Here is a 27,605-nt window from a genome sequence, read left to right on the forward strand (position 1 = left end):
GCCTCGCGCGGACGCGCGGACAGCCAGACGGACGCGCGGACAGGCGGGCAGATCGGCGGGCGGACGGCCGCAGCGCGGGGCGGTGCTCCTGCTCGGCGCGTCCCCGACTCATGGCGAGCCCAGCCCCGCCCGCGGCCGACGAGCTCCCGGGCCCGGCCGCCAGGCGCCTCTACTCCAGGTAGTTCGAGGACCGGGATGGGGATGGGGACCCGAGCGGCGGGCGCGGGCGGGAGGCTGCCGGCCCAGAACAAAGGCTGCGGCGGTGGCGCGCAACGTGGCCGGGGACGCGCCTCCCTAGCTGTGCGCAGAGAGCGGAGGGGACGCGGGGCCCAAACATCGGCCCCGCGGTAGAGGGGCTGGGGGCTGGGTTCTGCCTGCAACCCGTCCCGGTGCCAGAGGGGCTTACGAGGGGGGCACTCCTCCACCGAGCTCTGCGGGCCCCTGAATAGCCAGAGATGGCAGGGTTCGTTGCCAGAGGAGTTTGCCTCTCAAGCCTGGGACTGCCATGACCCGGTGCTGGGGTGACAAGGCCACGATCCAGGCTGTCATGATGGGGCCCTGCCTTCACTAACTATCCCCAGCCTCAGGCCAGCAGGACCTGGGCCTCAGCCAGGCAGGTGGGTGTGCCTCCTTACAAAGGCTTTTGCCTTCCAGGCAGGTTCACAGGTGATCCAGCGGTCTGTGCTCTGTACCCACGCCCACTGGGGATGACAGGATAGCCCTGCTTCTGGCTGCGTGCCTCCCTGGTGACTCCGTCCTGATGAGGGTGTTCCCCATGAGGTGTTGGTTCCAGAAGTGGACAGTAGCCGGGGTGCTGCCAGTTCACCCTGGCCTCAGGCTGAACTGGAAGGGCCTGAGTGTTGGGCAGGGTCTGCAGATTGTCACTAGCCCTAGAGGAAGGCCCAGCTCCTTGCTGTGAGCTTCTGACTCCCGCCTCTTCTAACCCTTCCCCAGATCTGGGGCCTCTCTGCTAGGGGCCAACCCTGAAGACATCTGCCTCAAGTGAGATGGCCTATCTGCTAGCCAAGCTCTGCCCAGTCCCCCCAAAGATCAAAATGAAGGTTTGGTGGCTGGTGAAGAGAGGCTTGCCCCTCCCCATTCCACTCTCTGCAGCTCAGAGACAGTATCCCCATTGTGTGGTGTTGAGATCAAGCCTGAGCCCTAGTCTCTGCCTCCTGGTTATAGTGCAGGGTAAGAGGTTTGCTGGCAGCTTCTTCTTACAGTCCCCCTGGGAATGGAAACTGTACAGGGTCACATTTACCTCAGGACCAGCCACCTGTGAGGAGGAGGTGCTACGAGGCAGCTTGTGTGTGTGTGTGTGTGTGTGTGTGTGTGTGTGTGAGAGAGAGAGAGAGAGAGAGAAGGGGGGGGCACTATTCAAAGCACAGGTCTCCAAGCCATGTCAGTTGCCCCCAGTTCTCCCTTGTGGTGACTCACTGGGCAGAATCCAGGCCCTGGGTAGCTCTCACTGGTTAGGGACAGTATTCAGGATATTGGTTGAGGCCCTGAGCTCAACCTGGCATCCCTCCAAGCTGAAACCCAAGCTGAGCTCAGAGGGTTGAGCTGGGACCAGATTTAAGCTTGAACAGCCAAGAGACCTTCCCACAGGGCCTTCCAGGAGGCCTATGAGCTCTTTGGTCTCCATGGAGGGGTCCCAGCCAGGCCTGGGCAGCCAGTCCCTGGCTTTGATATGCTGGGCAGATGTGAAGATTTGAAGCAGGTCTTAGAGAGGGGACCGAGAAGAAAAGTCTCTGCCATCAGGCCCAACAACCTGTGGCCACTGGAACTAAGAAGAAAGAAATCCATGCGTGTCCTCTTCCCACGTCAACCCCCGGTTGACCAGGGAAGCTTGCATGCTGACGTAGGAGCCGGGACTGTGGCTGCTCAGGTACATGGATGCCTAGGTGAACTGGATCCACCGTGTCTAAGAAGTCCTGTGGCTTTTCTGGGCTGATGGCATCCATCTTCCTAGGGGCATCCTCACTCTCACTGATGTCTGTCTGAGATGGGGCTGAGGAGCTGAGAAGGGCCACAGATGTGCCACTGAACTACCAACTCTGCGTGGAGTGTTGAGAGGAGTTGGCTCGGAGAGTCAGGGACACTGGGAGGGGCGGGGTAGAGGAGGGAGGCTCTCTGTTGAATCTCCCTGGTCCACTAACACTGGGGCCAGCACAGGGGCTTGGGATAGAGGGTTCCCAGAGAAATGAACGAGCAGCTAGGAAATCCCTGCAAATCCTCTTCTGGCCTCCCAGCCCCAGAAGGCGGCACATAGCTAAGTGCCAAGACAGGCTGGGAAGGGAGGGGTGGAAGGGGAACATACATTGAGGTGGCCTTACAAAGGCATCCCTAGGTATGGGCAAGTCCTCTGTGGCTGCATGGCCAAGCAGTACTGGCCCCATCCACCCTACCACCTCTTTCTGTGTCTTTCCCCCAGCACTGGCCCGGACAGGACCATTCCCTATCCTAGCCCCAGTAGCACTGCAAACCTGATCCTCAGGTACCTTCCTGAAGCTGAGGTCTCCTTTCCCCTCCAGCAGTTTCCTATTCCCACCATGCTCCCTCCCAACCTTTCTGTTTCTTGCTGTCTCCCTTTTCCCGGCTGTTGAGGGAGGGTCAGTGGTGGTGCTTCCTTCTAGGACTGAACAGGGGGAGCTGGAACAGCAGTGAGCAAGGGGCTCTCAAGCCTTTGGCCAGGGACCAGTGCCGGGTGACTGCTCTCCGGTGAAGGAGGCAGGACAAAGATCAGGTAGCTAGAACTGGAGAGCTAAGGGGCCAGCTGGTTGTAGGTACCAGAGGACACCAGGAGCCTTAAGGGGACAGGCAAGTGAGATCAGAAGGCCAGGGCGACATGGGCAGAATGTGTCTGGCCACTAGGGAGTTAATTACTGCTTCAGCGGCTGGTATATGGCAGTAGTACCTGGTTCCCGGTTGTTGTGATCTGGCATATTTAAGTGGAACGGTGCAGGACTGTGATCTTTTAAAGTGGCTCGGTTGGTGACTCGGCTTGGGATCAGGACCTCAGTGTGGAGGTGGATCCGCTGGGGTGGTGAGGCGAAGGATTGCTGTTTACTTGTTCAGCAATAGGTCTGTCTAGCCAGATGACAAACCCTGGGGAGAAGTTGCTCACTCCCAGGGTTGGGGTGGTGAGGCTGGTGGGAGACACTAAGATCCGAACCCCTTATGACTTCGATCCAGAACTTCAGGGGTAGGAATTCAGGTAACCCTTGGAGCAGGCAGGTCTTTCAGAGGCCTCAGATAACCCAGCATCTGTTTGTTCAAATGGCTGTAGCCCCTGGGCATATGAACACCTTGACAGGTGACAGCTGAGCAGTCCCTTGTGGGTCTGCGAGGTGATGTGGGAACACAGAGGTTTCAGGAACTTCTCTGCCCAGCCACATCAGTCTGGCTGGCCCCAAGAGGACAGGAGAGAGTGAAAAGCAAAGCGGGCATGTTAGTGAGGAGTCAGGGAGGCCCAAGAGAGCTCCCCTGGTGGGGGGGGGGGGTTCCGGGCTGTACTCTGATACTCTTGGCCAAGGTATTCCATGAATGGAACCCCTGTCTCTACAGAGCCTCAGAGCAGAACTGAGTTATCCAGGGTTTGGAATCCCTCTCCACCCTGGAGTTTCTATCTCCAGGACTAAGAGCTCAAAGTGCTGTCCAATCTCCTGTGACTGCAGCTATACCCCTTCTCTGGGTTCCACAGCCAAAAGGCATATAGCTTGGCTGGAGGGCTTCCGGGGGTGGTCCTGTCATCACTGGGATGAGGCCAGAAACGGGGCAGTGGTCTAGCGGAAGGCCTCTTGAGAGCCCACCAGCACACTGCCCCCAGGCACTGGATTAGGCCCTCATCCTGTGGGCCTCTGTCCATAGGTGGGCATTGGAATCTCCCCTCCATTCTTGGAGCCCCTCCCTTTGCCCTGGTGGGGCTGAGAAGGTGTCTGGGAAATTAGAAGTTAAGAGGAAAATCTCAGCTTCCCTGGAAGCAGCATCTGCAGACCCCTTATGGCCCTATACCCTGGTTAGACCTGGAACCTGGAGCTTACCTTAAAGAGCTGGACAAGTGTAACAGCAGGCAGGAGTCCTGCAGGGTGAAGAGGACTCCGTGTTCCAGGTCAGATGAGTTGCCTATGCCAGGATCCAGGGCAGAACAAATGCCAGGGGCTGGATAGAGTGAAGAGGCCAAGTACCAACCTTGTCCAGAGTCCTAGCTTTGCCCGGCCGTGGGACAGGCTCTCCTAGCTGGCATTCCCGGTGGTAGGCTCCGGCTTCCTGCCAGCCTGTGTCAGCACGTGGTGGGGTGCAGAGCTGGATTTGGGGGCTCTCATGCACTATCCCTACCATCTTTCACCTCTAGTGTTGCCAGCGGCAGCTATGTGCAATCCTAACACTCCTGAAGTCCCTGGGTCCTGGGTCTGACCTGCATAAAAGTTAACCAAAGGATTGGCGCCATGCTTGCTGCCCAGCCCCCAAGGAGGACAGAAGGGCAATAGAGGATTACCTCAGGCTTCCCGCCCCACCCCCATCTACCATAGTGCTCATCCATCCATCCTGAGCTGCCCTTGATCCTTCCATCCACGTCATATCCAGGGAAGGAGGGAGGTGCTGTTGAAGAGCTTGGGGTCTCCTGGAAGCCAGCCTTGGAGCCTGAGATTGGCACATCTCCTGGGACCATAACCAGAACTCTGTGATGCAGGCTACTACCATGGAGGGCCAGCCGTTGGCCCTGAGCTTGGCAGAGAAGGCTGTGTGCAAGGTGGTCTATGGTGCCCCTCGCCCCCGCCCCCTGCTACTGCCTGTGGGCCTGGAGCTGTGGCTGTATGTGCAGAAGATGCGCAATCTACAGAGAAAGAGGTGGGGACCAGGCAGGCGCCAGGCTTCAGGGCTGGGTGTCTGCGTGGGGCCAGGCATGATTTGGGAGTGTCTTGGAATCAGGGAGGGACAGGAACCTGTAGAGAAAAAGGTGGACAGGTGACAGGTGTCAAGGTGGGTGCTTGGCATGGTTCAGGGGTGTCTTGTGGGGAGGGGCTCTTTGTGTCGTGACCCGAGTCAGTTCTCTGTCTGGTACAAAGTAACCACATTGATGCCCCTCCCGGCATATTCTCCAGGGCTTCAGCCCCTAGCTTCTCCCAAACTTTTCCTTTCTGGGTGCCAGATCTCTGGACTAGGAGGATGGCAGGGTGGGATGGCAGTTCCCCCCAATCAGCAGTACCCCCATGTAGCAGACACTCCTGTACAGTCCTCTAGAAGGACGGCAGAATGGAGCCGTATCTGGCTGCTGAGAACCATGGGGCAGGGACAGATAGGCCTTAATTAAGAAGCCAGAACTTGGCACTGGCCACAGGAGAGATGATGTCTTGTGGCTGGTTGCCACGGTAACCATGCCTCTTGTGGCCAACGTGGCATCTGATGGCCTTTCCCAGAGGGCTTGGTAAGGTGGCTGTTGGGCAGTTCAGCGAGTGTGGATGGGAGTCCCTGAAATAGCAAGGTAGGTGAATAGCCCAAGGGCCTGACTTCCTGGTGTCAAGGCCACTGCCTTTCCCTGAAGTGGCTCTGGAGGAAATAGAGAAGTAGGGGGCGGGGAGAGAATCCTTGAGCCACTTCAGCCAGAAGCCCATTCTCCCTGATGCCAGGTGTGTTTGTAATGTCCTGTATACCCCTTTCTGATTATGTCACTGTCTTCAAATGTCACGCCTGGGCCTCAGCCCTGGTAAAAAATGTCTGGACTGTGTGGAGAAGGGGCAGGCCTCCACAGTCTCCCTATGGCAGACAGACCTGACAGACCTAGAGAGTGACCCTCACACTGAACAGGGTCCTAGCTGGCACAGCATGGGTGTTTGGTAAGCAGACTGGGTGATAGCTAGAGATGCCCTAGCAAGAAAAGCCCAGACTAGACCACGAAGGCAGCTACCAGAAGCCCGAGAGTCAGGAGACAAGGTCTTGCCCACCCATCCTGAGAATTCACATTCCATTCCCTGGGCAGAGTGGAGACACCTGATCTTCTGGTGTCAGAAGAGAAGGGCAGGACAGCCAGTAGTTGGCTTCTGGAAAATCAAGGACCTTACAAGTGGTGATTATACTACAGAAAAGAAGTCATAGGTGCTGTGGGCTTTGGGCTAACACTAATGGGACTTGACACCGTAGCGTGATTCCCAGGATACTGGCGTGTGGGCATGGGCAGGGTGGAACTTAGAGCGCTCTAAGCTCAGGGATGGAGATGTGTGGGCCAGCTTCTCAGGGGACCGTTGGCTCCACCATCTATTCACATGACAGTCTTATCTTAGGAAAGTTCAAAACACTCCATTTTCTTGATAACACAGAATACAGAGACTGTGTTTTGCAGTTTGTGTCAAAGAACCTTTGGTTAAAATGCTTCGCGTCTCTGTCCTTGATTTTTCTTTTCCTTTTTTTTTTTTTAAAGATTTATCTATTTATTATGTACACAACATTCTGCCTCCATGTATGCCTGCATGCCAGAAGAGGGCACCAGATCTCATTACAGATAGTTGTGAGCCACCATGTGGTTGCTGGGAACTGAACTCAGGACCTCTGTAAGAGCAGCCAGTGCTCTTAACCACTGAGCCATCTCTGCAGCCCCATTTTTCATCCCTTCCCTGCATCGCTCTGGATTTGACTGATTCTCGTGACACAGAGGAGGGGACAGCATCTTGGGCAACAAGGCACTTGAAGTTGACCTTAAAATTATTCAATTAGTCCTGGTGGTGGTGGCACACACCTTTAATCTCAGCACTCGGGAGGCCGAGGTAGATGGACTCTGTGAGTTCGAGGCCAGCCTGGTCTACAGAGTGAGTTCCAGGACAGCCAGGGCTGTTACATAGAAAAACCCCGTCTAGAAAAAGCAAAACAACAACAACAAATTATTCAATCAGAGCTTGGTCAAATGCTGTGTGTCTGTTATTCTAGTTTTGGGGAAGGCTAAGGCAAGAGAATTGCTTGGGCCTGGGTAGCATAGAGTGACTCCGACTCCAACAGTGAAAAGTGAAGCCCGGCGGTGGCGGCACACACCTTTAGTCCCAGCACTTGCGAGGCAGAGGCAGGCAGATCTCTGAGTTCGAGGCCAGCCTGGTCTACAGAGTGATTTCCAGGACAGCCATGATTACACAGAGAAACTCCATCTCAAAATAACAAGAACAAAACAAAAAAAAAGATGTGGTCAGGGCGAGCTGAACAGCTGGGGCACTGTATCTGCTTGGAGGCATGAATTCCCAGCAGGCGTATCGGTGAACAAAGCTGTGGCGCGGGCAACAGCTGCTGAGGCACACTGTCTCTGTTGTGACCACAGAGGGTCCCCAGGGACGGGCCGTAATACTCCTTCTTTGCCCAGGATGGAGGCGTCCTGTCTGGAGCTGGCACTGGAAGGCGAGCGGCTGTGCAAGGCGGGGGACTTCAAGGCAGGTGTGGCCTTCTTTGAGGCCGCTGTGCAGGTGGGCACTGAGGACCTGAAGACACTGAGTGCCATCTATAGTCAGCTGGGCAATGCCTACTTCTATCTGAAGGAGTATGCCCGGGCCCTGCAGTTCCACAAACATGACCTCCTGCTGGCACGGTAAGTACTGGAGAATTGTGTCCTGATGGCACTAGCCTGGTACCCTGCCCCCTGCCCTTGAGGAGGTTGGAAGGTGCCGGTCTCTCTGAGCCTGGAGAGCCCAGCAGGTAGCCCTGACCTGGAAGAGGCATCTGGGGGCCTCTTAGAGGTCTGTGTTCAAGTCAAGGTGTGTGTGTGTGTGTGTGTACACATGTCTGTCCATGTGTTCTGTTTGGCCACCTGTGCCTGCTGGGACTCTTTCTCCCTGAGCCTATGTCTCTACCCCTATAGCTGTTCCTTTTCTGTGGTCTTGAGTTCAGATTTACTCCTTCCTTGCCATCTGTTAGTGATCTTGCCCCCAGGGACTCCCTGTTCTCCCTGTGAACTTTAACCCCTTAAAGGCCTATGATCTCCCTCCTGCACACTGCTCAAATTTCCCACCATTCCTGAGTTTCTACCCTGATGTCTCCAGTCTTATCCAACCTCTGACTGTTGTTTTCTACTGTGTCCTACAGGGCCTTTCCCTTGTTCCACATTCAGCCCAGCTCCTTATTGAGACCTCAGAGCCACCCTGACTTCCTAGATGGGGATGGGGGATTTGGGGGAGCAGCCCATCCTCCCAGCCCTGCTCACCAGGGAGCCCATCCTGGCCTCAACACTCAGCCCAGATCTGGTGCTAGTGGCCTGAACAAGGGTTTGCTGATGGATGTGTCGAGCTAACTCTTGCCAGGCCTTCTGTAAGGCTTTTTTGGCCCTTGCTCAGCTCAGGGTCCAGCTAGACCCCTGCCTGCTCCTCATTCCTTGCTACCTTCTAGGGCCATTGGCGACCGCATGGGGGAGGCCAAGGCCAGCGGGAATCTAGGCAACACACTCAAGGTCCTAGGCCGGTTCGATGAGGCCATCGTCTGCTGCCAGCGACACTTGGACATTGCCCAGGAGCAGGGGGACAAGGTAGGTGGTTGGCCCCTTGTATGTTCTGCCCATCCCATTCCTGGTGGGGCTCTTAACCTCAAACATTAGCAGACAGAGCAGTGACCCCGGCCGTCTCTGCCACCCAACTGGCAGAGGATAGAAGGGGTAGGGAGTAGAACCGGGTTTGGCCTTCCACAGGGACCTAGCAGGCCAGGGGACTGTACAACCCCTGCAACTGTACTTCGGGGTGAGTTCTCTGGGGGACTATAGAACATGCCCTCATACCCTGCTGCTGCCCACAGGTTGGGGAGGCGAGGGCCCTCTACAACATTGGCAATGTGTACCACGCCAAGGGTAAGCAGCTGTCCTGGAATGCCGCGCAGGACCCCGGGCACCTGCCACCTGATGTCCGCGAGACGCTGCACAGGGCCTCTGAGTTCTATGAGTGAGTGAATGGGGAGGGCTGGCATCACGGGGTGAGAACTGCTGGCGCCAGGCTTGTCTGAACGCCCCTGTGTTCCACAGACACTTCTTGAGCCAATATGTGCCAGGCAAGGAACCGGGCAGGATCCCAGACACAAAATATCCCCACATACATCAGCCCTAATGCTTTGTGGCCACCCTTCCCCTCCCACACACCTGTCTGACCAAACCAGACTGAGGCTCAGATGTCACCCTGAGCCACCTGTCTTCTGGGAGGACCCCTCAGTACTTTCCGACCTCAGGGTGTGGGGAAACTGTAAGCTACTTTTCTGGTGTTTGGAAGGGCACAGCTCAGACAGACTTGGTCCCCCTAGGAGGAACCTGTCCCTGGTGAAGGAACTAGGCGATCGCGCGGCCCAGGGCAGGGCCTATGGCAACCTGGGTAACACCCACTACCTGCTGGGAAACTTCACTGAGGCCACAACCTTCCACAAAGAGGTGAGTTGGGCCTGGGTGCTGGGGCAGGGATGCTACAGCAGGAAAGCTTAGGGTCACCCCTCAGAGTCCTCAACAACCGGGTAGCCCCACTGATCCCCCAGCTCCTGCTGTATTTGGTCCTGGAGTTCCCGTTTGCTCCCCTGGACACCCAGATCAAATCAGCACCTTGGGCAGGAAGGCATCCCTGGCTGTGTGTCTAGGGTTCCAGGGTTATGTGGTAATCTGGGATTGGGTCTGTCTGCAGCGCCTGGCCATTGCCAAGGAGTTTGGAGACAAGGCGGCTGAGAGGAGGGCCTACAGCAACTTGGGCAATGCCCACATCTTCCTGGGGCGCTTTGATGTGGCTGCTGAACATTACAAGTAAGCCCTGGGTGCACTGGATGACAGGCTACACAGAAATGCCCATCCCAGAGGGCAGCCCCGGGGTGCACTGACCACTAGGCTACAGAGATGCCCCTTCCATGCTCCAGGGGGGATCACTTATCACTTAGTATTCCCAGGAGCCAGTTGGGGACCCTGGCTGCCCTGAAAAAGGCCAATTCATGAAGCTCAAGGTGTCCCTGACCTCTGCTGAAGTATTTACTTAGTCCGTTGCTTCCTGGGTAGAGGGTGGCCTCTAGACACAAAGGAACTTCAGGACTGGGCCTACTGTGGGACCTATGTGCTCATCTGTGGTTCTGAGCTGTGGACACTTGGTCTTGGCTCCCCTGTGAAGTGTCATCAGCTCGGTGATCAGTGAGTGGCCTTACCCATTCCTTAGCCTAACCCACACACCCACGCACATCTGGGGCTGCGAATGAAAAGCTATGGCCACTTGAAGAGAGGTGTTCCGGGGAGGAAAGGAGACACTGCCACCCGCCTAGGTACTGACTCTCTCATTCTGCGCAGGAAGACGCTGCAGCTGTCCCGGCAGCTCAGGGACCAGGCAGTGGAAGCGCAGGCCTGCTACAGCTTGGGCAACACCTACACGCTGCTGCAGGACTACGAGCGTGCCGCTGAGTACCACCTGCGGCACCTGGTCATTGCGCAGGAGCTGGCTGATAGGTGTGTGTGCCAACAAGGCCTTGGCCGGGACCGGTACAGTGACGGCCTGGGTGTGAGTCCCTGCTCCCCTGCTAGGACAGCGAGGTCAGAGCAGCCTCCCACCCAGGCCCTGGGAGGGGTGGGGGGGCACACTTTAAGCAAATAGGTAAATCCAAGGCTTGCACAGGCCCTTGACAGGACCTGGGATGGAGGAAGGTTTTTCCATCACTTAGACCTGCATCATTCTCCCCATGGCAACATAAATCTCATGGCCTCCAATTCTGGAATAGCAGCCTTAGATGCATACCTGCTGTACCAGGCAGGGTGTCAGGGCCACAGGCCTGTGGCCAACTATAGTGTGGGGGATTCTCTCCAAGAGCTGCCCTATCCCCAGGACTTTTTACCCCTTGGAAGGGCAAATAATGGAAGTGTTCTAGAACTAGAGACAGTGACGATACAACAGTGGGAACAGCTAAAGTCATTACTCACTTGGGACCCCGGTGAGGGAGCTTGGAGCAGGGGATATTACCTTGATGGCCACTAGGGGGCGAGCCAGGCTTTGAGCAAGAGGACCCAAAGGCTGAGCCCTGAGGGCTCTATGAAGGTCTCAGCTGGCCCCAGGGTAAGCTGGTCACAGACTCAGTTGATCAAGTTAATTCTTTCAGCAAGAAAGAATAAAAGTGCAGCTGGTTGTGCCCAGGGCCCATGGGCCCCTTGGGCAGCGGAGGAGTCACTGTGCTGTTGGTACCTTGTGTACCAGGGTTTGGAGACCATCAGGGACTTGGGGCCTCAGGCAGTCCTGGGAGGCAGGTGTGATTGTCTAACCTTCTGCAGGGTGGGAGAGGGCCGGGCATGCTGGAGCCTGGGGAACGCCTACGTGTCCATGGGGAGCCCCGCACAGGCCTTGACCTTTGCCAAGAAACATCTGCAGATCTCCCAGGAGGTGAGCTGGGCCCACTCCCCTAGGCCTCTGCTGGTGCCTCAGCAGCCGGTCATATCCTTCTGGGGGACCCCACTGGCCTTTCTGAACGTTGGGTCCCTGAATGAATAACGCCCACACATGTGTACAGGGGTCAGTGGATCTATGGAGAAGCAAGGATCTGTTTCCCACCCTTGGAGTGCTGGTGTCCCCTGTGTGGGGGACAGTGTTGGATTATGGGGATGCTGGGAGTAACCTCTTGGAGGGGGACCAGAGAGACAGAGGTTCTACTGTTCAGGAACTCCCTGGACACATCCCTAGGAAGCTGAGTCTCCCTCCTCTTTGCTCAGTCACCTACTGTGGACAGTGCAGAGATATCCCAAGAAACCTGCCCTCCCTAACTAAGGGTGGGCCTCAAGCCCCCACAGCATCTAAAGGAGCTTCTTGGGCGCCCAGGTTCAAGTGGGAGGAGCAGAAGAGAGCCTGTCTGAAGGTCCCTCCACAGGGTGACCAGGCCCCCATCTCCAGAAGTGCACGCAAAAGTCACCAAAGACTGTGGCTCCCTGTATTCCTCATGTTGGGCTTGTACTCAGAAGGACCCCACTGATGGAGCCTAAGAGACTGGCCCCTGGGGTTGAGACAGGTATAGCCCAGGGCGGGGACAAGCTGACCGCTCATAGGGTATCTCCCAAGACCCTGAGTACTTCTAGGGTGGTCTAGAAGCCATCCAGAACACCTAGGAATCGACCTCTAGAATCAACTTTTGCTAGTGGGGACTGGCTCTCTAAGAAACCCAAGGTCTGGGGTCAGCCTAGGCTGTCCGTCAGGCCAAGGATGGTTGCTGGAGCCCTGTCACCACCACCAGAGCACAGTCCCAGGCCTCACCTGTCCATCTACCTACCCCTGCTTGCTTCAGATCGGAGACCGGAACGGAGAGCTCACAGCTCGCATGAATATTGCCCAGTTGCAGCTGGCACTGGGCCGGCTGACGAGCCCAGCAGCGGCAGAAAAGCCAGATCTGGCTGGCTACGAGGCACAAGGTGAGTTCTGGTCCTGAGGGCTGGGGTCTGCTTCTTCGTGGGCTCTGGCTTCAGACTGAGGGACAGTCAAAGCAGCATCCATCCAAGCAGGGGTATGGCAAGAGAGAAAATCAGGGGAAAAGACATAGGGTTCTATCAACAGGACTGACCCTTGGTTCAGGGAACAGGTCTGCCAGAAAGGGAGGCACCGACAGCTGCTCCGTAAGGGGAGACCACTGCCCACTGCCCCGGGGAGCTCACAATGCTAGGAGAGAGACAAGTTGCACTGTGATGTGGGGGATAGACAGGGTGTCCAGAGTTCTGGGGCGCAAACAGACCCCACTGGGGCAAACCAGAGATCAGGGGCAATTTAGTTGTTACTGTTCTGTTGCTGTAAAGAGACACCATGACCCAGGCTACTCCCATGGGGAAAGGCATCGTCACGGTGGGGGAGTGTGGTGACAGGCAGGCGGGTGTGGTGCGCCCTGAGAGTGCACACCTGATCTAAAAGTTGTGTGTCCAGCAAATGGACTTGGCTGGGCTTTTGATTTGAAGCTCTTGCTCTCTCTTTGGTTTTTTGTTTGTTTGTTTTTTCAAGACAGTTGTTTCTCTGTGAGGCAGGGACTGTCCTAGAACTCCACTCTCTCTGGCCTTGAGCTCACAGTGATCCACCTGCCTCTGCCTTCTGAGTGCTGCGGTTAAAGGCGTGTGCTACCACCGCCTGACTGATGTGGGCTTTTGAAACTGCAAAGCCCACTCCAAGTGGCCATATCTCCTCCAACAAGGCCAGCTCTTAATTCTTAAACAGTTCCACTACCTAGGACCAAGCATACAAACATAGCCTTTAACAATAAGCATATAGGGGCTGGAGAGATGTCTCAGCGGTTAAGAGCATTGCCTGCTCTTCCAAAGGTCCTGAGTTCAATTCCCAGCAACCACATGGTGGCTCACAACCATCTGTAATGAGGTCTGGTGCTCTCTTCTGGCCTTCAGGCATACACGCAGGAAGAATATTGTGTACATAATAAATAAATAAATAAATAATTAAAAAAAAACCAATAAGCATATAAAAATAGCCTTTGAGGGCTATTCCCATTCAAACCACTCCAAGGGGAAACTGAAAAAGGTTAGTCAGTAGCCAGGAACACCAATGACAGAGGGATGGTGGCCTGCTCTGCACTCTCCCTGAGATAGCGAGGACCTGTGGTCACCTCGAGCCCTTCCCTCCCTGATCCTGGTAGCACCACATGGCTAATGGCCAGAAGGCAGGAAATGGCTCCTTCCCAAGCAGCCTAGCAGCCAGAGTGTCCATCATCCTGCTCTATAGGAGGGGCTTCTGGGAGGCTGGAGAGAGCCAGTCAGCGCCTGCCTGGAGTACTAATCAGGCAAAGCCATTTCAGTGACCTCATTCAGACTGATGATTGTCCCCTGCAGGTCAGACACTTAGTGAATGGAAGGACAGACTGTTCTCCACAAAGCAAATACATTAATATGAACAAAGGGAACAAAGGAGGGGCATGGCGGATGCAGGCTACTATGCTGAGTTGGCTTCTGGAGGCTCGTAGCTGCTCCCTCCCCCACGCCCCATTTCTTGAGTTTGCCAGGAGTGGAGCCCCAGCTATTCATGGGTCTTTTCCCAGGCGTACTCACTGACTCCAGCTCTCAGGATGTCGAGAAGGGATACTTCTTGCTACATGAGAGCCCCTAGTGCTTCAAACCTGGGAGTTTTCAGAGTGGCCCTGGTGTGGAATAGGAGGCTGGGGACAGAGGAGAGGAGCAAAGGCTTCTGGGACCCTCAGCCGTTCCATGTGGCGAGGGATGCAGCGATGAATGGGGTAGGATGGAACTGGACGGTGTGAGCCCATGGCGGGGGCTTTCCTGGAGTAAATATCTATATAGAGCTCTTAGCACAGCCCCCAGTCTGTGTACCCTGAGCAGGGCTGGGCGGCTTCTGGAAAGAGTCCCACAGAGGCGGCCAGCTCCTCATCCTGACTCTTTTTCCTCCTCCAAGCTAAGGGAAAAGTGGGGGGGCGGGGGGGGGGGAGTAAGTCACGAGTGAATGGCCAGGGACAAGGCAGCTCTGTCCTTCCCACATTGGCTTCTCTGCTCTGCCCTGCCTGCCAGACCCTTCCCAGCTGGGGCCCCCGGAAGTCTCCTCCCCACAGGGCTACTTGCGGCCAAAGGCCCGGGCCCTGGACACTGGAGAAGTTTATCCTCCAAGGAGGACATCAGGGAGAGGGAGCTGGTGCCCTGAAGTTCTGGGATGCAGCTGCTGAAGGCAGGCCGGCACTGTGAGAGTCTGGGTGGCCCTGAGGGAGACCCCCACTCAGGTGAGCAAGGAAGGAGCAGGGTAAGGAAGCCAGGAGAAAGCTAGACGCAGCTGAGACACTTGAGGAGGGCTGGCCCTGCCTCCTAGAAACTGACCAGAAGCTAGACAGGTGCTTACCCAGTAGTTCTGGTTCAGGAGGGCTCAGTGGACACCCCAAAGGGCACAGACCCAGCAGGATTGGGGATAGGTGGCCTCCTGGGCCTGGGGAATTCATTCTGCTAGGGCTGGAGGGAAGTCACAGTCAGGGGAGCTGTGGCCTACCGTTGTTAGACTCAATCTGGTGTGGTATTTGCGTGTGGGTGTGGCCTGTGGGACTGTAGCACAAGGCACTCATTGTGGCCTTGCGAAAGTGGAGTGATTTGAGTGGGCTGTAGGGGGAAACGCGCATTTGGGCTTTGGGCAGTGATCCATGTGTGTTTTGAACTGAGCAGTGTGTGCTTGGAACATGGTGTGGTCTGTAGGTGTAATGGTGGCCAGGGGCTCGGGGCAGGCAAAGGTTCAGGTTTTCTCTCCAGAGCTGATGGACATAAACAAGGGACTCGTTTGCAGGAAGACAGACCCCTTTACCTCTCCTTGGTGGTGTCTTCTCAGCCAGCAAAGCAGCAGCCCCAGACTGCCCTAGTCGGTGGGGCACTACCCTGCCAGCTGCTTCCCCTGCCCAGTCCCTCTGGTTGTGTGGCTGTCTGAGACCCTTATAGCATACTTGGCTATTCTGCTCATGCCACCCAGAATGCAGTGGTATGGGGAGCATTCAGGCGGAGTTTCCGAGTGACCTTTGGATGAGCATGCAAGGAAGAAAAGGAGCTAGTCCTGACCCCTGCCAGGCGTGACGGGCCTGGGCTACCCAGTGCACACAGTGACATGGTGGAAGCCCTCTGCTCTTGATGGTCTGTGGCCCTTCTCGTCCTGTGGGCCCAGAATTGTGGTATGAACACTTTGGGAAATGCACTAGAGGTCCTTCTCCACTTCACGGTCAGGGATGTGCTTTGTGCTTGGTGTGGTGTCTGAGGGGCGGTGTAGGCTGTGGGCTCTAGCCTTGGCCCTGATTGCCATAGTCCTGTGTGTCACTGCCCCGTCTGGGAGGCAGACCTGCTGAGAATGACAGCCGGGCAAATCGCCAGAGTGCTGAGTCTGCTGCACAGATATGTCTGCAGCTGTTGGGGGCCGTGGAGAGGACCTACGGATCTGCAGACTCAGTAGACGGGAAGCAGATCTCACCAGGGGCTCACTGATCCCTGGCATGGAGAAGACACTAAAGGGTCAGGTGAGAGACTGATGTAGGTCTGCCTGGAAGAAAAGAGCCAGTTTTTATGTGTGGAGGTAAAACTACCACTAGCAGCCACCATGAACAGGGAATGGGGTGGGTACCTTCCGTTGTAGGGAGGGCTAGACCAAGGAACACACATACGTTTGGATGACTTTCCCTCAGACATAGTGGTCAGGAGCCTTCACAAGACAGTAACTGTCCATCTTGTGTGGGTAGACATGATAAAGAAGTTTCAAGACCTTGTACTCTAGGTGGGGCGGACAGGAAGCTGAAGGAGGGGTTAGGGTCTGAGGCCTCGGTGGAGGTTTCTCAGCCAAGGAGGCCTGGCCGTTAGTACTGGCCGTACCTGACCTTTTTGACTCTAGACAGAGGATTCATTTAGCTGGGTCCAGTGGGCCTCTCCCTGTCTCCAGGAGGATGCCCGTCCTGAGCCAGCTGCGTGCTGTGATTCAGAAGGACTGCTTAGTCACCACCACAGCTTGGGTCCACCCGTGCAGCATCGCAGAAGAGGGCCCTCTCTGCTCTTCAGAGAACTCATCCTGGTAGTCCTATCAGGACACGTGGGGACCCGGATGTCTCCGTGCTCGTGTGTTAGACTTTCTCTCCTAACCCCGATACGGAGTGGGCACCAAGTGGCCCATGGCTGCTGTAACTGCCCCTGTGCCTGAAGGTGCAGGGTGTGTTGAAGACAGGAGAGACAGTGGCGGGGTTGGGGGGCTCCTGGATGTCCAGAGCCACGCCTCTATGTGTCACTTGTTTGTAGCCTGTGTGTCGTGCCCCCACCCTCACCCCCCAACCTTACGTCCCTCTCAGTGGCTTTTCCTCCTGGGATCTTTTATTTCTGAACCACTCGAGGGCAGGACACAGGTTGTCTCCCTCAAAAAAACCCATCTTGGACAGTGGATGGAGTCACACATCCCTTTCTGATGGCCTTCCCTGTCTCACTGGGTGTGTGATGCTTTCACTGAAGGTTGGTCTGGAGCCATCTGACTAAAGGCCTAGTGACCATGCTGGAGACCTGGCTTGCCTTGCAGTAACCCCCACTACTCCCTATCATTTTGGTTTTTGAGAATATGGCTCAGGATGGCCTCAAGCTCACTACATAGCCAAGGGTGACCTTAAAGTTGCTGCTTTCACAAGTGCAGTGCTGACCACTTTTTCACACAATACAACAGTGGCTAGGTCAGAGGGTAGCGGCCAGTTCCCCACACCTGTCCACCACTGGCGTTCACTCAGTACCCCTCCCCCTCGGCGGTGAGCCCTGTAGGGCAATGCTCCTCGTTGCACCCCCTGCCTCACAAGCCCCGCCCTGGATATGCATGCACTGTTTGACGTGCTCACGAGCAGTAGGTGTCCAGTGCCTGTCCCGTGACTGCAGGATGCTTGGCAGGCCCAGTGAGGGGTGGGAATGGTGGCAGGAATGTTGGACTGTTAATGAGGTCCTGTTCTCTGCAGCAGGCCAACAGGTCCTTTGAGAGCTGGTACATCGCAGGCAGGAAAGAGGCTGTGTCTTCAAATAGCCAGGCTCACTACACTCCTCTCTCCCCTCATCAGGGTCTGGGTCCTCCCAATACTGGCCCTTACCCAGTGTCCCCCTTAAATTGTCCATTTGTGGCTTGGCTGACCCGGCTGGCTCTCCCAAGACCTGGGCCTTGCAGGTAGTCAAAGCAGCTGCCTGCCGCGCACACCGTACCCCTGTGTCTGTGCTCTGTGCGCTGGCACCCAGTTACCGAGCTTCGGGCAAGGGGCTGGAGGTTAAAAACAGACACACACAGACAGTTTTTTTTTTTTTCTGACAGTGACACGGGTCATCCTTGAATTCCCCAAGAATGCCCCCTTTATTGTGTTCAGGGGCAGAGTATATAGAGATAGCCACGCCCCAGCCAAACCCACCAGAAACCACTCTCCTGCCATCAGGAACTCCTGAAGGTCTCGTGCTCAGAGCAGCTATAGGCACTCAGATCAGGGGATTACAAGAAATTCAGGATCTGGGGTCTCACTGCTCCCAACAGCTGCCCAGACCAGGCTCACTTTCCCAGTCTCCTTCCCATCACTGACTGTGCTGGGAAAGACTAGGGTGAAGTAGCTCCTGACCCCACCTAGAAACGAAGGTCAGGGACCCCTAGGGCTGTGGTAGCGCTGAGCAGTATGGGGTCAGGTAGTTGCTCCTTCCCTCCCAACTGTGGCTGTGGACTTGAGGGCTGGCGATATGTCTCCTGTGGGAGCCCAGAGCCTAGTTCAAACCATCTGCCAGGCCATGCCCCCCCTCCCAGGTTGTTCAGTGTCCAGAGTCCCCTGCAGCAGGACTGCCCTGAGGCACGTCACTGCTGCTCCAGTCTGGGTGGCCCACATGAGCCCCAGGGACCCAGAGGTTCCTCTCTGCCTCATCCCCATGTGGGTGCAGAAGGTCAGTTAGGGAGCTCAAGCATGGCTTCATGGAAGGGATGCTATGGATTACACAGGCTGCCTTCCAGGAAGAAGGGATGGTACATGGGGCATTGCTTGACAGGGAAAATCCCTTGTTTGTTGGACGGGGGTCGGGGGGACACCAAAGCTACCCCTGCTACATCCTTCCCAGGGCCACATTTGTCCTTAATCCTTGCCTGCCTTGTCTGGTGCCCACAGCCTAGTTTTTTTTTTTTTTTTTTTTTGGTTTTTTGAGACAGGGTTTCTCTGTGGCTTTGGAGCCTGTCCTGGAACTAGCTCTCTAGACCAGGCTGGTCTCGAACTCACAGAGATCCGCCTGCCTCTGCCTCCCAAGTGCTGGGATTAAAGGCGTGCGCCACCATCGCCCGGCCACAGCCTAGTTTTTTACAAGACCCAGTGGACACTCAGAGACTATATTTTCCCTGCACAAGAGGGATTTATGAACTCTGGCCCCAGGGTGCGGTACCGCTGTGTTCTTGGTCTCCCGGGTCCCTTGCTTGGCTGGTGGTCTCAAAGCTCAGGCTGATGGGCTGTGATCTCTTCAAGGAGCTAGACCCAAGAGGACACAGAGGCTGAGCGCCGAGACCTGGGACCTGCTGCGGCTCCCCCTGGACCGGGTGAGCTGGGGATCAGGGCTGGTGGCCCAGGGCCTGAGGAGCAGATGGCAGTGGAGACATGGTCAGCATGTGGGCCCTAGGTTAACGAGCCCCATGTGCAGTGTTTGCTGAGCTGTCAGCACCCTCTTAAGGGCCCTGTCCCCTGGGAGATAAATGTCCCTCCTCCAGCAGCCTGAGACCCTACAGGGAGCCCATCTGTCATTATTCCCCTGTGGGTGTTCCAACTCTACCCTCTGCATGAGCTTTCCCTGGGTGGCATGTCCAGGGTTCCTGTCTGCTCCCTGCCACTGGCCTGAATCTGGGGCAGGGAACACAGCTATTATTGTTGGAGAAGCTGGTGGGTTTTGTCAAACCTGGGGGGACTAGTATGGGTATTATATGGCCCGGACTCTCTGATCTTCTAGTTGTAAATAACCCTTAGGGCATAACATGAGTTCAAGCTCAGGAACACCTGTGGTCACCTCTGTTGCCTAGCATTCGAAGGCTGACATTTAAGGAAGATGGCACTCCTCAAATGTTTGTCTGTGCCCTCTCTGCTTCATATTCCGTCCTTCAGAGTCCCTACTGTGTGTATCCAGGAAGGTGGGCAGCTGGGCCAGCTGCTGAGAGGAGACTTTGGTTTCCAGTTTCCTTGGCTCATGTCCAACCTGCCTTTCCTTCTCCAGGAGCAGAATGGAGACACCCACCACACAGGGGACTGGAGGGGGCCAGGCAGGGACTCGCTCCCCCTCCCCGTGAGGAGCAGGAAGTACCAGGAAGGGTCAGATGCCATTGAGAGGAGACTGCGGGAGGGCAGCCACTCTCCACTGGACAGCGCTGATGTGAGGATCCAGGTGCCTCGTACGGTAGGTACCTCCTGAGCCGAGGGAATAGTTGAGAACACGGAGCTCTCCCTTCCCTTTCTCCCACCATCCAGCCTATAGCCTGGGGTGGCGGTGGGGTCAACACTGAACCCATTCCTGGGGAGGCCGAGCTGTAAGCTGCTGGGCCCTCCACCTGGCCTTGTGCAGTTCAGGCACTCTGTGGGGTACAGAGCTCATAACTGCACCTCGGGGAGCCCCCATGGGCACTCCAGGTCAGCCTTCCTGTAGACCGGCTCTGTCTCTGGGCCTAAGTTTCCACCTTTGACACCAGTCTTCAGGTGACCTCCCTCTGTATCACAGCCCCTTTGTTTTATTGGGACACTTGAAACTTGGCTATACAAGCTAACAAAGCTGGACTATACAGCTTACTTCAGAGATTCAGCCTACTTCTGTGCCTCAGCAGACACCTTAGAGGCTCCAGAGTGCCTGGACACGGGATTTAGTGGGGGAGTCGTCTGCTTCGAGCGCAAATGGTACAGCCTGTACCCCTCAGAGTCTAAGAGGCCTCCTGGGGAGTGGTGGCCTTGAGCTGAGGGACGGGAGTGGTGGCTGGAGATGGATGGGAAGTCCCCAAGCTTGCCCATAAGGCAGGTCCCCAAAGAAAAGACCTTAGTACTAGGGGCAGTTCAGTGTGAGAACTGGAGTTGGGGAGTGGCATCATGTAGGGGGACATGCTAGGTGGCCAGTGCACAGCTGTGGAGCCAGGTGTGGAAGGAACAGCAGGGAGCTAGCATCTGCCCAGTTTCCAACAGGTCTGGGCTGGGAGGTGCCACCTACTCCAACTGGGCTTAGCATTGATCAAAGCTAGACTGGAGACCCAGTAGGGGGTTGCTGTGGTCCAGCAGGAGCTGACAGCACAGCCTGGATGCTCAGATCTGAGAACACTCGGCATTTCTGGCAGCACACAGAGATGGTAAGATGGGAAGTTCAATGGCCAGTTACAAGACTGGTGGCCAGCGGGTGGAGGGTGGGGCCTGCCAGGGCCAGTAGGTACCCACTGTGCCTGGGCAGTATCTCCAGGCACTGGGAGCTGGCAGAGGTCCAGAGGCAGAGAGTCTGTATTTAGGCTTAGAAGTCCCTGTGGAGGGCACCTAAGGCTCTAGGAAGTAGCTTACAACACCCTCACCCTGCCACAGGCTCTGGCGGCCTGTGCTGCGTAGGGGCCTTGGTTATTCTTAGTGCCTGGAGCCCACCCTTCCTGCCGGGGCTGCTCCCTTCAACCCCACGCTCCAGCCCACTTTATTCCAATCACAGGGAGGCTTTGGAGGGGAGCTATGAAGGAAACACATAGCCTCTCATCCATGGGGCTTGGAGGAAGGTTGTGGTAGAGCCAAGGGGCCACCGTGCAGATGTCAACGGCTGTCCAGGTCAGAGTGGAGTCCACCTGGGGTGGCCTCAGGAGCAAAGCTGAGGGAAGAGAGACTGCTTCTCCCAGGGGCCCAGATTTAGCTTTGGAAGGAAGCCCAGGGGCCAAGGGGTTGGGTGGGAAAGGGCTTTCAAATAAGCTGTCCACCCCCACAGCCTTTAGCTTGCCCACCCACAGGCCTCAAGGGGTGTGCTCTGTTGAGCTGGGGGAAGCCAGCTCATTGTTGAGAGAGAGAGAGAGAGAGAGAGATTGAGAGAGAGAGAGATTGAGAGAGAGAGAGCGCTTGCACACTTGTGAGCTGCAGCAGGGAGGGTGGGTACTAGGAGAGCCCAACCTTCTTCTCCCTGGAGCCTGGAGTGTGTGTGTGTGTGTGTGTGTGTGTGTGTGTGTGTTCGTTCAACCACTTGTGAGCTGCAACAGTGAGGGCGGGTACTAGGAGAGCCCAGCCTTCTCCCTGGATCCTATTTAAGCATCTAGAGAACACCGTGGGTCCCAGCAGCGGCAGTGAGGAGACACTTTGGGCAGGTGGTGGCGACTGTGCCTGGCACCTTGGCATCCTGCCTGGGTTGCACGTGGCCTGGCGCCTATACAGTTCCTGATTGCTGCTGCTGGAGGGAGCCTGTGATTCTGTGTGAGTGTGGGTTCTCGGGCATGCCGGGACTTTGGTCAGCCAGGGTAGGGGTGGGCTGGGCCAGAGCTGTACACGTCTCTAGAACCTGGGCTTAAACTAAAGTAGTCGAGATTGCAGTCAGACCTTGGGAAAGAGCCAGAGACTTGTGGGCAGGGGACAGGGTTCAGGGAGGCCTTTACAGTCCTCACAGGACCCTCTCAGACATGAGATCATGCTCTCATGTCTCATGTATGAGGGGAGAGCAGGGCAGTGAGTAAGGGAGTCCAGGTCCCAAGTCTCCAGCCTAGATATGGTTCTACTATATCTTGACAGTTGAGTGAGGGCAAGAGGAATCTCAGAACAAATGCAAGTCCTTCAGGGGCTTCCCTCAAGCGCGTTCTCTCTCTCTCTCTCTCTCTCTCTCTCTCTCTCTCTCTCTCTCTCTGTGTGTGTGTGTGTGTGTGTGTGTGTGTGTGTGTGTGTGTGTAAGAACGGGGAGGGGGGGAGGATAGCATGGAGCCACTCTATACTGCAGCTTGGACCCTGCAGCTATCCAGTTCTCCAGACATACTGTGTAGCCCCTACTCCTCGGAGTGCTGGCTCAGCCAAGTGCTGCTTGTCCTCTGGCAGGGGCTGTGTATGTTAGCCTTCCTTTGCTTACAGCTCTGGTTTTTCTCCTGGCTCTGACAGTGTCGGGCTGCAGGGCTCATTTAGGACAAAGCCTGAAGGAGAGCAAAGTCAACTTGAGGTCCCAGTAGGGTCTCTTTGCCATGTCACTGCCCTGTCCATAGCTCCCGTGACTGGGTTGCATTACCTTTGGAGCCCTGAATCTAGCTAGTCTATGTTGGGCTTGTCTACCCGGTCTGCTTATATGCAGGTCTCAGTTCTGTTCTTACCTCTGTGTGACCTTGGGGAGGCCATACAACCTCTGTGCCTGTGCCTCTATTGCTGGGCAATCCCAGGCATGGAAAGTGCCCCTTATGGTAGAAACCTTCCTGCATTCTGAAGACCACAGCTTTGCAGGGTCAGGCCTTCCTGGGCATTGCTTCCTTGCTCTGTGTGGACTTTGATGGGCTAGAGCCAGGTTCCAGCTTCTTGCAGCAGGTGGTTCTGGACCTCCATTCCATCCATTGCTTAGCTAGGACCCTGGGCCAGGCTTCTGAGAGCCCACCCTGCAGAGTAGGCCTTTCCGTCCAAGGTTGTGAAAGCTGAGTCTGGGATGGCACAGCCTGCTCCAGTCACCTGATGCTCAGGATTCACAGACCCAAACTCTCCATTTGGAAGTAGGCTCCCCCACCCCATGACTTATCTGGACTCAGGACAGTAACCCATGACCTAGGCCTTAGACTAGACCCCCACTCAGCTACCCATATATTGAAGAATAGATCCAGAGTCCAGTACGGACTCCAGAAAGTTCTTTCTCTTCAGGAAGGAACTCTCAGCAGTATTCCCATCCTCAACCCCAGGCCCTCCCCCCACCCTCCCCACCCAGCTCGCAGAGGACCTAGGGGTGTTAAGTCTTCCTCATACACCGGCCCCCACACCACTGGTGTCTTCTGAACTGGACATTGGTCTACCATCTCTGTGTGGCCTAAGCCCAGAAACAGGCAAGAAGACCATCATCTCCCCACCTGGGTCTCCATGCCCTTGGTGATAAAACCTATAGATCCTTCTATCATTGCAGCCAGATTGGCCACTGAGGTCACATAGCTAGTGGCCATCCTGGCTCCATGCTTGCAGAGGCCAGCTCACTGGACATTGGAGGGTGACAGAATTGGGGGCCAGGTACAAATGGAGCTCTGTATGACTGACAGGGCCCTCTGGGGTGGAATCCATTTCTGAAGATGGTGGTTTCTGACCTGGGTCAGCTTGGGGAAAGTCCAGGCTGAGGCTGGGTAGGGGTGGCCCAGGCTAAGGTAGCAGCAAGACAGGAAGTGACAGACTGGCTGGAGGGGTGACAGACAGCCACAGAACTGGGGACAGGAGACAGGCAGGTTTAGGGGCATCGTGTCTTGGGGGCGGCATCCTGGAAGGTCTTGTGACCTCGTCTTGGGAATGTGTATAGTTAGGGTGGGCAGCCCTGTCAGTGGGTCTAGGACACTGAGGCACCGAGGGCTAAATTGTGGCCTCCCTTCTTATCCAGAGTATTCCCAGGGCCCCATCTTCGGACGAGGAGTGCTTCTTTGACCTGCTGAGTAAGTTCCAGAGCAGTCGTATGGATGACCAGCGCTGCCCCCTGGAGGAAGGCCAGGCAGGGGCTGCTGAGGCCACAGCTGCCCCAACCCTGGAGGAGAGGGCAGGTGAGGACAGATCCTAGGTGAGCCCACCAGCCAGACCCAGCGCTAATCCTGTTAGCCCCCAACAAGCTAGTCTGGGGGGCAGGGGAGACCAGCTGCAAAGTGCCCCCATCACCCAGAGCTCCCTCCACACTTGTCCCTGAAGCTGCATCCTGGGAAGTATGTAATTACCCCACCCTGGAGAACACACAGTGTCTATGCTTCTCAGCCTTTGAGCGTGTGGGAGGCCAAAGCTTTCTCCTGTCAGCTCCTGAAGTCCTGGGAGGCAGGGCAGGGGCAAGATGGTTAGGAGCGGCCCCAGGCATAGAAGACTTACTTTGAAGAGAGCTGGGCCAGTTCGAGGTGCCAGCATTCCCAGTGGTCGCCTCTCCAGGCCTCGCTTTCTGCTTGTCTCTTGCAGCTCAGCCCTCCGTGACAGCTTCACCACAGACTGAGGAGTTCTTTGAGCTCATTGCCAGCTCCCAGAGCCGTCGGCTGGATGACCAGAGGGCTAGCGTGGGCAGCCTGCCTGGGCTACGCATCACCCTCAACAATGTGGAGCACCTCCGAGGCGATGGGGACCCTCAGGAGCCAGGGGATGAGTTTTTCAACATGCTTATCAAGTACCAGGTGGGCCTGCACTCAGGAGACTGGGTGGGGTCTCTTCTAGGCCAGCCTTCTGGTGGTCCTCTGCCCGCTGCAGTATAGTCATCTAGCAGGCCCACAGCAAGCTCTGGTCTCTCTCTCTCTGGCCTTGTTTGAGGGATGCCTGAGGGAGACATAGTAACACGCTGGTGATGAGGATGGAACAGCCGGAGTCAGGGACCACCCTGCAGATGCTCAGGCCTGAAGCCCTCCTTCTGCCAAGGGGCTGAGCATGTCCTGAGATGCCAGCCTCAGCACATTTTGGTGCCAGAGGTCAGCCTGGGTTGCCAGGTCCCCAAATCCAGGGATGTCCACTTCAGCTTCCACATCTGGGCAGAGGAAGCTGAGGGTCAAGTGACACCCTGGAGTTGGGAAGGAAGAAGAGCTGGGGTGTTAACAGCTGGCTGGAGGGTTAGCGGCAAGAATGGCTATCACTGTGGGGTTGACAGGTAAAACGGAGAGCCCAGACCTGTGAAGACAGAACCAGGGTAGGGCTACCCAGGGATGGGCTTCGGGATATGGGATGGGGTAGGGTTAGGGTGCTGCTGGGCTGAGCCAGCTGCCCTCCGGCTGGAGCAGTTATGTATGTGGTGGGACTTGGTCAGACGCAGGAAGGGCGGGGGCCGGCACCCCACCTCTGCATCAGGCTAAGCTTCCAGATCGATGTTCCTTCTCACAGAGACAGAACCCCAACAGCGTCCAGACAACCTCCTCTAAGTCAGCTCCTCCCGAGAAGCCCCGCCCACTCCAATACTTGGGCCATCAGCTGCACCGGCTCCAGTCCCTTCTGCTCCAGGCTCTGAAGAAAAAACAAACACCTTTCAGGCCCACATCGGGACAGGCAGACAGAGCCCGTGGTGTCAGCTGATTGATCCAAAGGAGACCCTTGGCGGGGTGTGGGTTGGGGTGATTTCCAAGGAACAGGCTCTGAGCTATGGCCCCCAGGGTTGTGCTAGGTTCCAGGGTAGTTTTAGGGGTACAGTCCCTGGATTAATGGGTTCCAGGAGTTGGCCCTAGGGCTGCCCAGTAGCTGCTGGCTTGCTCTATGCCCAGAATATATTATCCCGCCCTTTCTGTTTGGTTGGCCAGCCACAGCTCTGGGGAGATGTCATCAAGAGACATTGCTAGGGCAGGGCTCCTAACACTATCCCAGAACCAGGGAGGCAAGAGGTGACTGAAAGCGGGTCCCACTTGAAGTACACTACTCCTCTCGAGCCAGTGTTTGCTACCCTTAGATTTTCAGTAAGCTCATTGCCCACCCAGTGCTAGGATAGGCCCTCCAAAAGGCCTAAGAAATGTAAGACCGTCAATCTCCACTGTGTCTGCCCAGTCCTCCAGGATTGATGACCAGCGCTGCCCACCCCCGGATGTGCTGCCCCGAGGCCCCACCATGCCTGATGAGGATTTCTTCAGCCTCATCCAGAGAGTGCAGGCTAAGCGGATGGATGAGCAGCGTGTGGACCTTGCTGGGAGCCCGGAGCAGGAGGCCAGTGGGCTGCATGAGCCCCGGCAGCAGTGTCCACCAGGTGCCAGCTAAGGCCTCACCCCTCCAGCCAGGCACGCCGTGCCCTGGACTCTGGGGACTCAGTTGTCCACAGTGGCCATAACCCCTGATAAGCCAAATCTTCCCAAGGCCATGATGGAGAGCCAGCTCAGCCCCCAACCCCTTCCCACTGAGCCAATGATGGGCACCCAGCCCTCAAGGAACCCCCATCCCAGGGTGGTGGGCTCAGGCTAGAGCTGCTATATGGGGGAGGGCATGCTTCTGACCCCATATGGCCCATAGCTTCCTGCAGACCCCGCCCTACCCTGCTCCAGGCTGGGCCTTCAGCATGTTGGCCCCAAGCCCCGGTGCTGTCCAGACCCTTCTCCCTCAAGCCCTGCCCTGCCAAATGTGAAATTCTGCCAACTCCCCCAAGCTCCCCAGGAGAGCCTCAAAGACTCTTCTGGGGGCTACAGTGGCACGGCATGTTCTGTCCCCCAGCTGGTCCTGGGATGGCTATGCAGGAGGTACACTCTGTATTCTGTCTCACCTCCCCAGGGCAGGCCCTATCCTGGCCTGTCTGTGCCCAACTCTGCCGCAGGAGATTGACAGCTGCAAAGTTCAGACACCCTGACCAAGTAGTCGCCAGCCTTGCACTTGGCCTTTGAGGAAAGATGAACCTTCTCCAGCAGGGGGACAAGGCAAGCTTCCAATCCAAAAACACAGGCAGGGTCTTGTCCTAGGAGGACTTGTCCTGCCGGCTGGCAGTGGGTATTATGAGGTATCTGTTCAGCTAGATCCTCCAGTCCCCTCAGTGAACAAACACCCCTTTCTACTAGGGAAATGGTACCTTGGCTTTCTCCTCAAGGGGTCCAGCTGCAACATCTGAGTTGGACATAGGGCACTGCAGTTGGGGTGGAGATTCAGGCCGGACTGCTGGGGCATCCACGAGACAGACCTTTGGGGACTATTGTCCCAGCTCTTGCCTGCAGATCCTGCAAGTAGCCCTACTGGAGGGTTCTGTACAACCCAGGGCCTCTTACCCTGCAGCCTAGGAGGGGGCCAGGGTAAGGGAAACTGTAGGGCCAGCCCTGTGATCCAACTTTTAAGAGGCAACAGCACCCCAAGGGCAGGAACAAATACCAGAGCACAGGGTCTCGGGCGGGACGTAGTGGCCGCCTGCATACTTGAATGTACATGCGTATTTATTGCTCACACGTGTTTGCCATGTTATCCACGGGTTCTTTCCAACCCGAGAGGTACATTTTTGTTTTACCCAGAAATAAAACGTCTGCCAAGTGAGTGTGGCTTCTGGTGGAATTTGTGTCCGTCGGCCTTCCTAGGACGTGGGCTTGGCTTGTCCAGTGCAGTGTCCTCTAGCACAC

General features: G+C 56.3%; 1 protein-coding gene across 5 annotated transcripts; it reads left to right on the forward strand.

Moving 5' to 3' along the window:
* Gpsm1 (G protein signaling modulator 1) lies at positions 1–27,522 on the forward strand. 5 transcript variants are annotated; one of them, XM_041674889.1, is made up of 14 exons: positions 1–178; positions 7,343–7,564; positions 8,359–8,494; positions 8,758–8,900; positions 9,253–9,376; positions 9,621–9,736; positions 10,265–10,420; positions 11,234–11,342; positions 12,235–12,358; positions 18,907–18,977; positions 19,643–19,822; positions 23,960–24,116; positions 24,514–24,722; positions 26,068–27,522. In XM_041674889.1, exons 1-14 carry the CDS (start codon positions 111–113, stop codon positions 26,272–26,274), a joined length of 2,022 nt encoding a protein of 673 aa, XP_041530823.1. In that variant the 5' UTR covers positions 1–110; the 3' UTR covers positions 26,275–27,522. The 5 variants fall into 5 exon arrangements, with proteins under 5 accessions (XP_041530823.1, XP_041530824.1, XP_041530827.1 ...); XM_041674890.1 differs by lacking the exon at positions 1–178 and adding an exon at positions 1,695–1,888; XM_041674893.1 differs by lacking the exons at positions 1–178; positions 7,343–7,564 and having other exon boundaries at positions 8,436–8,494; positions 8,758–8,904.
* The last annotated feature ends 83 nt before the right edge of the window (positions 27,523–27,605 follow it).

Source organism: Microtus oregoni, unplaced genomic scaffold (genome assembly GCF_018167655.1).
Source record: "Microtus oregoni isolate MIOR12 unplaced genomic scaffold, Mior012 000025F_ref0000491, whole genome shotgun sequence".
NCBI classification, from domain to species: Eukaryota; Metazoa; Chordata; class Mammalia; order Rodentia; family Cricetidae; genus Microtus; species Microtus oregoni.

Bases quoted from the DNA above. Each gene is read 5' to 3' on its own strand.
- Gpsm1 (XM_041674889.1), top strand. From the start codon at position 111: ATGGCGAGCCCAGCCCCGCCCGCGGCCGACGAGCTCCCGGGCCCGGCC. The intron at 7,565-8,358 runs GTAAGTACTGGA...GCTACCTTCTAG, and splicing joins CATGACCTCCTGCTGGCACG to GGCCATTGGCGACCGCATGG. The intron at 24,723-26,067 runs GTGGGCCTGCAC...GTGTCTGCCCAG, and splicing joins ACATGCTTATCAAGTACCAG to TCCTCCAGGATTGATGACCA.